The sequence below is a fragment of the Lampetra planeri genome, chromosome 5 (assembly GCF_965212315.1).
Source record: "Lampetra planeri chromosome 5, kcLamPlan1.2.h2, whole genome shotgun sequence".
In the NCBI taxonomy this organism is placed as follows: Eukaryota; Metazoa; Chordata; class Hyperoartia; order Petromyzontiformes; family Petromyzontidae; genus Lampetra; species Lampetra planeri.
In genome coordinates this window covers 21,948,295-21,962,137 of record NC_136111.1, presented here as the reverse complement: position 1 = coordinate 21,962,137, position 13,843 = coordinate 21,948,295, and the positions used below count along the sequence as shown (strand labels likewise).

At 46.1% G+C, this 13,843-nt stretch overlaps 1 protein-coding gene across 1 annotated transcript in view; it reads right to left on the bottom strand.

Moving 5' to 3' along the window:
• The window catches only part of MEGF8 (multiple EGF like domains 8), a 64,124-nt gene extending 51,096 nt beyond the window's left edge, over positions 1-13,028 (bottom strand). Inside the window, exons 1-2 of the mRNA XM_078595019.1 lie at positions 12,016-13,028; positions 361-608 (exon numbers count right to left, since the gene is read on the bottom strand). Of these exons, the coding sequence (XP_078451145.1) occupies positions 361-577 (217 nt within the window). The 5' untranslated portion in view covers positions 578-608; positions 12,016-13,028. The remainder of the gene's footprint in view (positions 1-360; positions 609-12,015) is intronic.
• Positions 13,029-13,843: the final 815 nt, after the last annotated feature.

The window sequence follows — 13,843 nt, the reverse complement described above, 5'->3', positions numbered from 1 at the left end:
TGTAATCCAACATTGTCCCTGTCAAAATAACAATAATTTACACCTGCTTGATGTGGGGATGTCACAAAAAATGTGCAAGAATATAATCATCGCTGCCTTTTGTCAATCCACTGGTGGATGAAGGCTTCCTCAGGCCTGTTGCAGGTCGTCCATTATTGTGCTGTCCTCGCTAAACTCCAACGTCTATGCTCCCCGCATTCACCATCACTCACTCGCCCCCACGACCTGCATGAGGTAGTGAGGCCAGCCATCCAGCAGTGGATTGGCTAATGGGCTGCATATGTACATTAGTCTTGTGTCGGACTTCGGCACACTGCGGTGGAACAATGCGAAGGTGTGTGAATTATTTATCCCTTTCACCTGTGATGAGCCACTCGCAGTTGCCGTTGGCAGAGTAGTTGCCCGGTCCGTCCGTGACCTCCCCGTGAGTGCCGTTAAGAACGAGTCTCTTCCCCCGGCAGTCACCCCCGCTCGCGCACGGCACCAGCAACGCCAGCAGAAGCCAGCAGCAGCAGAGGCAGCCCCGGAGGGTCCTGCGCAGCCCTGAGCCCTGCAGCAGCAGCAGCCCAAACCCCATCCCAAACGCTTGGCCAGACCGGCAGCCCACGCTGAAAAACAACAAGAAGAAGCGAAGCTGAGTCAAACCTGGATTGCACTCGGTCGGGTGACCGTCAAATACAAAGATCCCCTGTATAACCTGAACATACTGTTGGGCCAAGTGCTGTTAGCAAGCACCTATGACGGCCAGAATGGCAAACGAGGGGGTGGGGGGCCAGCACTACGCCTGACTTCCTTTGTCTCCCTGGTAGCGATGTTTACACACTACATTAGGTACTCATTTGAAGCAGAGTCGACCTAGGGGAGGCCCAGAGAGATTCAGATAACTGTCACTGGTGTTGGCCATGAGCAGGAATCGAACTCAGGTTGCCGGGTTCGTAGAGCAGCACGCTAACCGCTACACTACCGCTCCCCGGTTGACCACCACACACAGACGCAGGTTTTAAATGGGCTTATTAGCGGGCAAAATGGTGGGCAGTAAAGGGCACGGTAGCAAAAGCAATGGTTGTAAGAAACGCAAAATCATAATAGTGTCTTTAAGCACATCGATCTCTGGTCACACTGTGTTCATTAAATACATTTTAAGGTCTCAAATGAAGTGGTTTAACTCAAGAATTCCATGTGACGGGACAGTGTAGCAAAAGCAATGGTTGTACTGCACTTACATGCTCCCGTGTAATAAAGAATGGTCAAATCCCCACGTGGATAAGCGTTGTTTTACTGCCATTGCATTAAGCACACATCCCAATAAACATGCGACGTTGGGTCAACATTGGGACAACAGTCAACCAATGTTGGGCCAACGTTGGCCTCTCGTTGGGCCAACATCGGTCAATGTTGGTCGAACGTTTGCACGTTTAATTAAGCAGATTGGCGGAGGAATCTGGATTTAGAGGGGAAAAAACACTGCAGGCGTATTCTAAATACAGCCGTACCTCCAGGCTCTTTACACGACACCAGGCGATTTGGGCGAACGCACACACACAGGGGGAGGGTTGTTATGGGGAACACAGTGACGCGCGGAGGGTGCTGGGAAGAATGACCAACTCTTGTGTATTACCACGTGAAAGTTCACACATGTAAAAGCTTGACACGGTTAATGTGATTATTCAATTGAGATGAATAATACCGAGTCATTTGTCAATCCACTGCCGGATGAAGGCTTTAATCCTCATGTAATGTCGGCCCATCGAGGTTTATTGACCATACTTCACCAAACTGGTTAATGTGGGTCGGTGAAGTTGGTGTGGAAGGGGCCCCAGGACCGGTTCAGATATCACTCCCCACCAACGCCAGTCATGGCTAGGAATCGAACTCGGGTTGCCGGGTTCGTGCGCTCACCGCTGCGAAATATAGTATTTTTTTTATCCATGGCGCAGTATATATAGCAGAGGAGTCTGTGTAGGCTCCAAAACGATTGTGACAGTTGTCAGAGAGTAGATTATAAAATATCATGTCACCCTGCCGGTCAATTTGGGCTGGTGAAGTCAGAAGGAAAGCCCAGGGCCACTTCAGATTATCCCTTAGCACTGCTGTTAGCCATGGCCAAGAATCGAATTAAAGTCAGCCAGGTTCATAGCACTGTGCGCTTACCATTGCACCACTGCTCTGCCCAGATGGACAATAAGTTAACCTTCATCGCCTTGTTGATTTTTAACGTGCGCTATGGTGACAACTCATATACTTTTTGGATATTTCTCCTGGAATGTGTCCGACAGGCAGAGGTGGGACAAAGTCATTGTTATGCAAGTCCAAGTCGAGTCGCAAGTCATCAAATTCATGACTCGAGTCTGACTCGAGTCCAAGTCACATGACTCGAGTCCACATCTCATAGGTGGGACAAAGTCATTGTTATGCAAGTCCAAGTCGAGTCGCAAGTCATCAAATTCATGACTCGAGTCTGACTCGAGTCCAAGTCACATGACTCGAGTCCACACCTCTGCCGACAGGTCGTCAAACGTGGTGATGGAATGACGAAATCTGCCTGTGTGCAGGCAGGAGGTATATTGTTGCATCACAGGGCTGTAAGGGATGTTGACGCCTTCATCCAGCAGTGGATGGATTACGACCGAAGATGACGATTTATTAATAGTCGACCCTTGCCTACACTGTCTCTCTCAATGGAACGATATCCCTGGGTTTGATCTTCTACAGAGCTCATGGCCCTCCCTAAACCGCATCCGCTGCACAAACCATGGCAAGATGCGGATACATGACACACACATGGAAAATGGAAAACTTTCCAGTATGCGACTGTGGTCGTCCAGAATAGACTGTACAACATAGAACAACGCAATTCCCGATCCACAAATACGAAGGAGACATCACAGCGATACACTCCGCTGCTCCTGATGCGGTTGTCTGGCCCGACCACCTGAATGTGAAATTGTAGTCGTTGCTCTGCATCTACATCGGCCATACCAAAAAAGAATAATGGAACTCTGACCTAGTTACAAATGGAGGGGCTTGATTGATCGTGAATATAGGATGAGTGCTTACGGGCGATTACATGCATCGTTACAAGGGTATCGAAGATAGTAGTGAACAGGGATTTACCAGGAGATGATTCTGCGGTATACACATTTACAATGGTGAATTCAGGAGGTGCTGTGTAGTAAATATCCCAATGAGGATAGAAGAATGGTACTTTATAACTTGTAGGAATTACACCGTGGCATGATTGGCAGTGACACTGTGAGGTAGCGTCATTTGGTCCCGTGTAGTCTGCTAAATTTGAACAAGTTACCAGCAATATCAAAACACGCTGAAAATGTTGCTGGTTGTTAAATATGAAATACATTATAGAACGTGGACGAACGTTTGTGTCTGAAATACAATGCGATTCAAGTTGTACCTCATTAAATTCAGCAAAATATGAGCTTTATAAATAGTGCAGAGCATAATTACAGTACTGCATGCAAAAACTTAGCCTTACGATCAGATGCACGACTCAATTACAACGACGTATTTGTAAAACGTGGGGTCTTATTCATTCCGCTGTGTTTCTTAAAGGTTAAATCAATGCTGGCTGTGGTGAACGGGCAAATGGTTGAACCATATGCAATGGAAAAAGCCACACTTTTGAAAGAGTTTCAATACCTTCATCCAAAAAAAAATGCTCTCGCCTGTACAGCAACAAAAAAACTCAACACATTCGTGAATAAATGGGGATTTTTTTTTTTGTAATACGCGACGTTTCAGGTAACGGTCCGAGGCTAAAAGAAGGCCGATTGCTGGAAAATGGTCATTTGAATATCCTAAAGTGTTTACCTAAGTTGTCTCAATCATCTGATGCAATATATTGTTTCTGAATGTGTACATTGTGTACTTTCTTATTCATTCTGCTATGTTTACAAAATATCTTAATTTCACTTTGCTAAAAGAAGTACCATTTTCCAAAATGTCGCCTATTATGTGTACTTTTTCACTTTTAGGGCAGTGGTTTTTGACGTATGTGTTGAGTATTTTGTATTTTTTTTGCACTTGTGCATCACTGCCAACGTAGTAATATGTAAAAAAAACGCACTTATTTTTTTACATTTAGCCCGTGCAGATCTGCCAGTATCAGCAAACATCAAATTAATCACAACTCCACAGAGTTCCGTTTAACACAGGCGTATTATTCCGTGATGTCCGCATTACTCGGTTTGAAATGTAAATCTCAGGCATTTTAAATTAATTCGAGGAAATCTGTATTCGGCTTTATGAGCTTAATCTCCAGAACACAATTTACACCACGTGTTATCAAATCAATGCCAAAATATACAATGCATGAATGCTTAAAAACCTCTATTTAAAGGGAGCGTGTTCTACACACTAATTTGACCAACAAAAATAGATTCATGTGATTACTATAGTTTTTTTTTATATTCCCACTGCATCTCTAAATATGCTATATTACATTCATGTAAACAAGCTTAAAATAATCCCAAACAAGGCAGTGGTTTGCATACAACACTATGAACATGGCCACACGAGTTTGATTCCCATCCGCAGCTAACATCAGTCGTGCGTGATATCCGAATCGATATCAAAGCAGTACCGATGTCAGAGTGAGCGGCGTCATTGTGAGCGACGTCACTGTGATGTCACTGTCAGCTGTGTCACAGTGAGCAGTGTCACTGTGATATCACTGTGATATCACTGTGAGCAGTGTCACAGTGATACTGGTAGGAACCATCGGGTTCCACCAGCCCACAGGGGATTATTCTGTCCGTCCGTCCTGCATCAAAAATTTGGGAAGGGTGGGGCTGGGTGGAGAGGGGAGGGTGGGGAGGAGCTGGGTGGGGAGGGTGGGGAGGGGAGGGTGGGGAGGGGCTGGGTGGGGGGTGGGAGGGGTGGGGCTGGGTGGGGAGGGACTAGTCACCCCGTGGTGCCTTTATAAAACTCAACGTTTAACCTACTCACGCCGGCTTGTGCCCGCCCTCACAGTTGGGCATATTTGCGGAATACACCACGCCGCCGTTGACCCTGGCCATTGACCGAGCAACCGACCGTTCCTACCAGCTCCCTCCGCAGGAGGAATGTGTTGTTACAGTAAGGGGTGTCACAGTGAGCGATGTCACTGTGAGTGATATCGGAACTAGTCCTGGGTCCCCCACTTCACCAGGCCGCACCGACCAGCGTGGTAAAAGCGCAGACAACCCTCGTGACTGACTTGGCGCGGGGAGATCTTCGTCCAGATGTTGGTTTGACGAAGAATTGTAAATTATACTAATTGTTATGAAGTAAAGACAAAGTCTTTGTGTGCCTAATTTGCTAAACAAATGACCACGTTCTTGATTAGGCCTGAGCTGGGCAAATGACAAACGTATCAACGTCATTTATTCGCGATTGTTACTTTTCTCAGGAGCCTTGTATCAGCCGGATGAGAGTACGGCACATAAAGTCCTCTCTTCAGCACGTGGCACTACGGTCTTCCACAGCAGAGGTGGTTAGGGTGGGGTGGAGTGAAATGTGGGCGCTAAAACGCAGCCAGCCCATGAAACCGCTTTATCGAGATACGAATGCTGTGGCTGATTCTGAAACAACAAAAAAACATTACCCCCATCTGTACTTTGAAAAAGGGTAATATTTACACGTTTGCCAATACTGCATTTACTCAGCGCTTTAAATAAACGAAAGCAAGTGAAATTGCCGCGTTGGCGATTATGAAACGTAAAGCAAATAAGGTGTTTGAAGTGCTTCAAAAAGGGACCCCCGATCTCAGGTTCCTAACAAATTAAACCACACACAATGGGGACCTATTTGCTGTGTACACATGAATAGCGTGTGTGTGTGTGGTGTGTCCTGATACTGTCAACCGTCTGGGAAGTCAACAGTGACAACCAAACATACTCTTTTCAGTCATAGGAATGTGGATTTTCCAGCACTGACCCTTGTCAACAAATACAAATGATTATACTAATTTTAATTATCACTCATGACCATTAAAAGACACATTAAGTTGCTTTATAATAGCATAGTAGGGCAGTATAGAGTGTCACAAAACATGATGTGGTTATATATTTTTAAAAATCCACCAATGCATCAATACATGCTACAGTGTTACGGAATAATATAAGTCCATTCCAGAGATGTTGTATAAACACCAGCTTGGATGTACCGTATTGGCGACAATAAAATTGCGTTTTATTTAGGTAAAAAAAACTCAACAAATTCGTCAATAAAAATGTTTTGAATGGCATAAATATAATTAAAATATTTTACGTGCTATGAAGAAAGGCCAATACCACAAATGTCACGTAATTAGATTTTGTTTTACTTTTAAGGCCACCGTGGTGTTATTTACAAACGTGTAAAGTTTTGTTGTTAATTGTGCTCCTGCCAGTGTAACCAAATACATTGTTAACTTAAGTGGTATCAAAGTTAAACTTTATGTACAATTTTGTCTTGTGGACACAGCCCCGGCCCCAAATAACAGCAGGATGGAAAAAGCAATCATGCAGGGCCTGGTGCAATTACTAATGTTACCGGTGTTACCATGTGGACCAGCCAGCAAGCCATGGGAACCAAAAGGCTAATCCTTCCTCATTCCTATTAAAGCCGTTAATCAAATTGACAGAAGAAGTGTTCCGAACAAAATGGCAACAACATCAATGGGGACACATTGGAAGTGCGCACACTGGCTTCCAAACGCTGGCTTACAAAAAGCATAACTTGTGCATGGTTGTACTTTATGGGGTACACGAAATGCCACCGCAGTATTTGGTGTGTGCAAAGCAAAACGTCACGAGAGCTGTGGGTTGGACCCATGAAAGAAAAGTCTCAAATGGAGATAACGGATGTAAATTTACAAAGTGAAAAAGAAAACTGAAATGGAGCTAGGTAGGATATTGGGGAACAGATGGGAAAAGTTAACAATGGAAAGCAGGCTTTTGGAGAGGAGGAGGAAGAGTAATATGAAAGAAATCGAATGTGGTATGAGATGGGGAAATTTGGAAAGGGGGACTGGCAAAGGACAAAAACAAAGGTCTGGGTTTGAGGTACGAACCTGGCTTTTACTTGATGAAACCACCAAAACTCTACCATGAATAATTGAGCTGAGATGCAGCTTCATGGCAAATACTATATGTATATGAAATCTCACACGTATTTTCGCACTTTCTTATGCATGTATGCATGCTCAGTCACCATGCTATACTGGCAAATCGGACTCATATACACGAGACAAACTCTCTCAAATGTTCACCCACTCTCCCTAGACGTAAACCATACATACACAAGGCAGAGTTTACCAAACATATACACAACAACCTGACACACACAATGCCATAGATATACACTCCTCTGGATGGCCTACATAGACCGTTGCGATAAGTGCTGTTAGTGAGGGCCTATTAAGGCCAGCACGGTAAACTCGGAAGTGATGTCTCCCCACTGCTCATGTTACTTACATACTGCACCAACTCCTTGTGTTCAAAGCTGAGTTGACCTACAGGATGGCCCAGAACCAATTAGGATATCACTCGCCACTGATCTTATGGTGGGAATCAAACTAATGTTGCTGCACCACTGTCCCCACATATACACACGAGGGATGAGTTTTTAATGACATTCTTTTTATTTCAGATCTTTGGTTTTCAGGCCCAAATTTGGGTTTAATTTAAATTTTAAGAACTCTTATTGTTAATACACTAAATGTAATCACTTTAATAATTAATTGAAATGTATAATTGATTTAAATTTTGAATAGAAAGTTCCATCAGGAAAATTGTAATATTCATGTACTGTATATAATTTAACGTTTTAATAATTAAATAAAAAGTTATCACTATGTAAAAACTACGTCATATGACTGCACTATTAGCAGGAAAAGCACGGAAGTGACATCATGTTAAGCGATGTCACGTTTTTTATCAATTTAAATCATAAAAAAATAGATCATCCGAAATTTCACATCTAGGCCCGATTTTATGATAATTTGAATGAAATAAAAATATGGGAACACTCCCCGAATACACGTGCAATGACTCAATCACAAAAGCATGCCTGGCATACTCAAACACACAATGACAAAAAATCCCCCCTATAGCCTTAACAGACTGTTGGGGCAAGTGCTGTTAGTGAGCACCTATGAAGGCCGGCACTGCAAACGAGGGGGTAGATGGCAAGAACCACGCCGGACCGTCTTTGTCTCCAAAGTGGCGATGTTTACACATCGCATCGGGTACTCATTGAGGCAGAGACGACCTCAGCGAGGCCCAGGACTCGCTCAGATAATTGTCACTGGTGTTGGCCGTGAGCGGGAATCGAACTCGGGTTACCGGGTTCGTAACGCAGTGCGCACTAACCGCTACACTACCACTCCTCACGCAGACCACACTCAGACATACTATTCTGCTAATGTACCATAAGCACACACTTAGACACACTCTCCCACAGTTATAAATCATGGGCCTCAAACAAACGCACGCACGCACACACGCACTCCACTCTCCAGCACCTACAGAAACACTCTCGCTCATTAGCACACTGGACAGCACACTGTGCTCAAACAAGATCTTTAAATCCCAAAACACCTTCGGCCTCCCCTGCAGATAGTCACAGTGAAATATATGCCAATTAAATAAACAACGGGAGGGAGCGTGTGATGGTCCACGTGCACTCTCTTGTGACGTGAATGCACACCGCGTATACACATGGCATGTAACCCCATGTGCGTGCAAATAATGCAATGTGTACGTCGTACAAACATACGACTGTTGACATTAAGTACCTACTACTATCCCAAAAAACGGAGAAACAAACCCAAAAAAACTAAAATCCCCAAAAACCGTTTAAAGAAACCCAAAAACCACAAAACATCCAAAATACACAAAAAAAAACCCACTAAAAACCGAAAACAACCCAAAAACAATACAAACCACTAAATACCGAAAGAAAAACGTTGGGGAATTTGGTTAGGAACTTCCGAGATTCGTTTGATATTCACAACCACATCACTTGCACGTCCCAAACCAACCGATCTGCGAAGAAGCTCCGATTCTTTGTGAATTCCTGCAACAAACCTCACTTCAACTGTTGGTGAGCTTCACAGAGTAATAGTTGGTTTGAGAAGTGAGGGCGACGTGTTTTCGAAATACAAGTCGGCTTAGTTTAACACGTCGGCTGTTGCGACCAATATTATCCATTCGAGGTTTTTGGGTTAGATCGTAAATATACATGTGTCGTTATACCCGCCACCAACCAACACAGCCAATTAGTGAGGTTAGTCACGGAAACAAAACATGACAATTCGTTACTCGTTCAGCACACCGGTGTGTTGGAGAGTAAACCCAAGACATTAACAATTTCAAGTAGGACATTTCGCCGGTGATTACAACCACCATCATCATCAGGCTTAGTTCCAAATCAGTGTGATAAGCGGCGTATCTGGACACATTCATTTTTACGCAATTCCATCGCTTCAGCTGTTTCCCATTGTCATGCACGGCTGTGAAACGTGAACTCTTAAGAGCCGTGACGGAGAAACGTCCGCAAGCATTTGCAATTAAATGTTACTGTAAGATCCTGCGGATTTCTTATCCGAAACAGAAATCAAATGAACGGGTGTAGCAGACGATTATTAACACTCTATAGGTGGAATACAGGAGCCGCCCTCTCTTTAACACCGTCCGTCAAGAGGAAATTGCAATGGTCTGGCCACGTGATGGGGAGCAGCAAAGCCTCTGGAGCACCACCAGCCCTGTAGGAGAAGAGAGAGAGAGACGAGCGAAGACCTGCCTCGAAAATGTGGGCCTGGAGTAACACGACCCGAGATCCCGGGTGCACTCTTGCACAGTACACAGCACTTGGCCTGCTTATTCACGCGTAGTATCCATTGGGCTAAAACCCTGCTCACAATGTACATTGCGTACACATACAATATAGTGTCCTGTACATTTACAGAACAAATGTCAACACAGTGTACACACTAATACAGATGGTGGAGAGTATACATTACCGCACCTCTGATTAGCACGGTTGGTTACGTACGGTGCGAAAGAAATTCAACATATGTACGTATACATAACACGCTTAGTGAGCATGCCCAACTGCCTTTGTCTCTCCCCTGTGCTGATGTTCGTGACCACACTGCACCCGATGCAGTAATGTGCTTATTTTTGGCTGGGGCAACCTAGTTGAGGTCCAGAACAAGCTCAGTTATTACAACTGTTATTCTGCATCATAGCGAGAAATAGAACCCAAGTCTTCACACCTCGTAGTACTTAATTTAGTTTCAGCCAACCACTCTGTCTGGCCTATGTGCTGTCAGGGGCCATTGCTCAAAACGTCGGCCTTTTAAATACTTTAGCTTTTTAAGACCACAATGTTATTGACTAATCTGTTGAGTTTTTTTTGTTTAAGTCAACCAAGGGCTGGTTCGGATCAGCATGCGACAGCAATTTACAATAGTAGTGACTTTGGCCAGGAATTCAACCAGAGCAGCCACATCTGATGGTTTAGAAACCAATTTCCATTGGTTATTGTGACCACGAATACAGCCAAAGTAGTCACATCACGTCACATCAGGTGCTCCCACTTTAGGCTGAGTCAACCTAAGGGAGGATGAGGCAAAGTTCAGATTCCAATTTCCACTTGGCGATGAGTGTGGCGCAGAAAGTTATCTCGCTGGTCAGGGAAGATCATTGAAGAAGTTTCCATGGCATCATAAAAACAATGGTTATAAAAGTCATGGGACGAACTGGACTGGACACTGTGGATGGTTTTGAAGAAGGATATTACGCAAGGAAGGCAAGAGAACGAGAGGAAGACCAAGGATTGGGATGTTGGAAGAGTTGAAGGAAGAAGTGTCGTTTTTGGTGGCGAATAACATGGCAGAAAAAGCGAGAAGGATGGAGAAGATGGCAGCCAAGGAGCTGCCGTGAAGGCAGAGCAACCAGGAGGATGATGATGACGACGACGATGATGATTGTCGCAAGAAATCCAACTCTGGTTCGAGCACACACACACATGGCACTCGTGTAACGCGGAATGGACCTCGGGGAAGGACAAGCTCAGGGTCAAATAGTATCAATTTTCACTGGTGATGAAACGAAATCATAAACGTGGCCAAAACACATAAAATAATAATAATCATTCAAATGTATAATGCACATTCCATTCTACATACACACCCCACAGAGGCCGCGATTATGTGCTTTAGAACAGTCCCCTGGTGCGTATCTGCTTTGCCAATCTCACCCTGTTCGTCACTCAGCCATGTCACATTGTCTTGTCGATAACCCATATCACCCCATCTTTTTTTTATCCATCATTGTCAGTTACCCTAACATGTCAAGCTGCCAAGTCACCGTACCTTGTAATTCACCCCCGCCGACTTGTCAGCCTGACTGCCTTGTCACCCACGAACCCTCATCACCCAGTGTCACCCACACCTATGTCGCCAGCCTGCCTTGTTACCCTACCTTGTCACTCAACCTTGGCTTATCACCCACCCTCATTACCAATCTTTGTCACCATGGCTTGTCACCATTTTATCTTGCTTCTTCTCATCCTTGACACCCAGCCCAAATCACCTTACATTGTCACCCGCCCTCATCACCACGCCTTATTGACCTGCTTGGTCACCCTATCGAGTTATTTACCCATTATTGTCATCCTCTCGTTACCAACCCCTGCTTGTCACCCATTCATGTCGTTCACAATGCCGTGTTAATGACAAGAAAACCCTGCAATCGTCGTTCACCCAGTCATACCACCCTTCATCAGCACCCACCCTGACCTGTGACCCCCAACCATGTTATCCACCCTCCATAGTCACCGTCCTTAACCACCTTAACATGTCACAACACTTCCATGTCACCCGGCCACATCTCTCGTCCTCTACTGCGACGTCTGTGTGTAGTTGTCTGTGCCTGTCTCTCTGCGTGTCTGTGCGTGTGTGTCTCCCAAGGTCTCTGTCATCAGCCTTGGAGGAGGTTGGCTGCATGATGCCTGTGTGCCCTCACTCACCGCTGCGTGTGGAGATGTCAACGTTGCTCCAGTCACCGCCAGCTCCGCGCAGCATGACCCGGCGACACACTCAACCATTCACTCACTCACCACTCACTCACCAATCACTCACTCACCCACCCACTCACCCACTCACTCACTCACTATTCTTACACGCACTCGCCACACACCGTCCACATCGTAATTAAAAACACGGAGGTCTCTTCGCCATTGCCACTGATGTCTTCAGGCAGTTCCAGGCGCGTAGATGCCTTGACAGGCAAGGCAGCTGTCGTTCAGAGGGGGCTTGACACAGTCACCTGCCTGCCTGGCTGGCTGAGTTGATGGCTAGATTACTACACAGCGAGCTGACTTCGTGGCTAACGCGGTGGCTGAGTCGCTAGCTGCCCATGTGAATTCGTGTTAAAGGTGATTACTGAGTGACTGACTGTCTGGCTTGAAGGCGACCCCGTGGCTAACCTGACGACTGAGTTACTACCTGGCCGTCTGTCTAACTCTCTGGCTAGTTCGCTATCTCGTACATCTACCTATCTGCCTCACCTATCTGGCTTAATCAGATGGCTAAAGCGCTGTCTCCCCGTCTGCCTGTCTTAGGTGGCACGGGGACCCGGCTGTGGCTGTCCATGTGGCCACGTCTGACTGTGTGGGTCCGACTGGCCGCACCTCCGACTCAGCTGCCCGCAGAGGTGATCGCTGGGCTGTCGTGGCTCAAGAGGACGCCTTCTGTAGCTGATGTTGACGGCGGCGGTCTAAGTAGCTGTGGCTGTGACCTGCATCACATCGCTAACTAACCCGTCGACTCGGCGATTCAACCCGATCACTGAATCGTGTCTTGTCCAAGTCCGTCGCTCGGTCGGTCTGTGAAGCTCAGTCGTGTCCCGGCTGGTTCGGGGTGTTCGCCCGGTCGACCAACAACGAGGAAGAGGATGATGATGATGAGGAAGATGTCTACCCGCCTTGCCGTCTGGCCCGCCGCGTCTCTGTCGGCGGAGGAATGAGAGCTCGGCTCGATGGGGAAGCGGAGCGCAGCTGCGGCCACGAGAGGGCGCCAGGCGTGGGAGGGTGGCGTGGAGGGAGGGGGGTCAGTCTCGTGGGGGGGCGTGGGGGTCAATGTTGGAGATGTCGGTGCCACCCATGGGTGGAAAAAAAACGATTTTTCCAGCGGCAGGCATCGGGTGTTTTCTTTAATACAATTAAACCCGAATTCGGGGAATTAAAACCTGGTTTAATGAATACGAAACTCTGACAGGCTTAGGCTGCTTCCTCGTCGGTGCTGCTATCCTACTCGGGGGGCCGTCGGGCACGGGGTAGTCGTAGAATGCGGCGGGCAGGTTGGTCTTGATGAACACGAACTTCTCCACAATCGTGGGCGCCAGTGAGTTCCTTAGCTTGGAATGGATGAAGCTCATCGTTGAGAAGTTGGCGAAGTGCGGTTTTGCAATTAGAACCAATTAAACCGGATTTCTCCAAATCTCAGATGATCGGGTTTAATATAAAAAGACAATTAAACCCGATTGTAAAAAACCCGACTGTGCCACCCTTGGTGCCACCACTGAGCTGTAGAGCCCTCTGTTTCTTTTTCGTTCCACAAGTGACCGGGGTCACAAGTGATAGAATCTCAACGAAAGTGGCTTATCGTGTGGGCATTTATAGCGGTAGACAAATGCTCTGAACGCATGTTTCTGAATATGGAGGGAGGGGGGAAAAACGGAGGAAAATCCACACGAAAATTCAAATATTCCTGCGATGTAACAGTCCTTACCTGGTAGCAGCACGCGAGCTGATTTCATCGCTGCTTCTCATAACTTTGAAATAATTTATTTTAAAC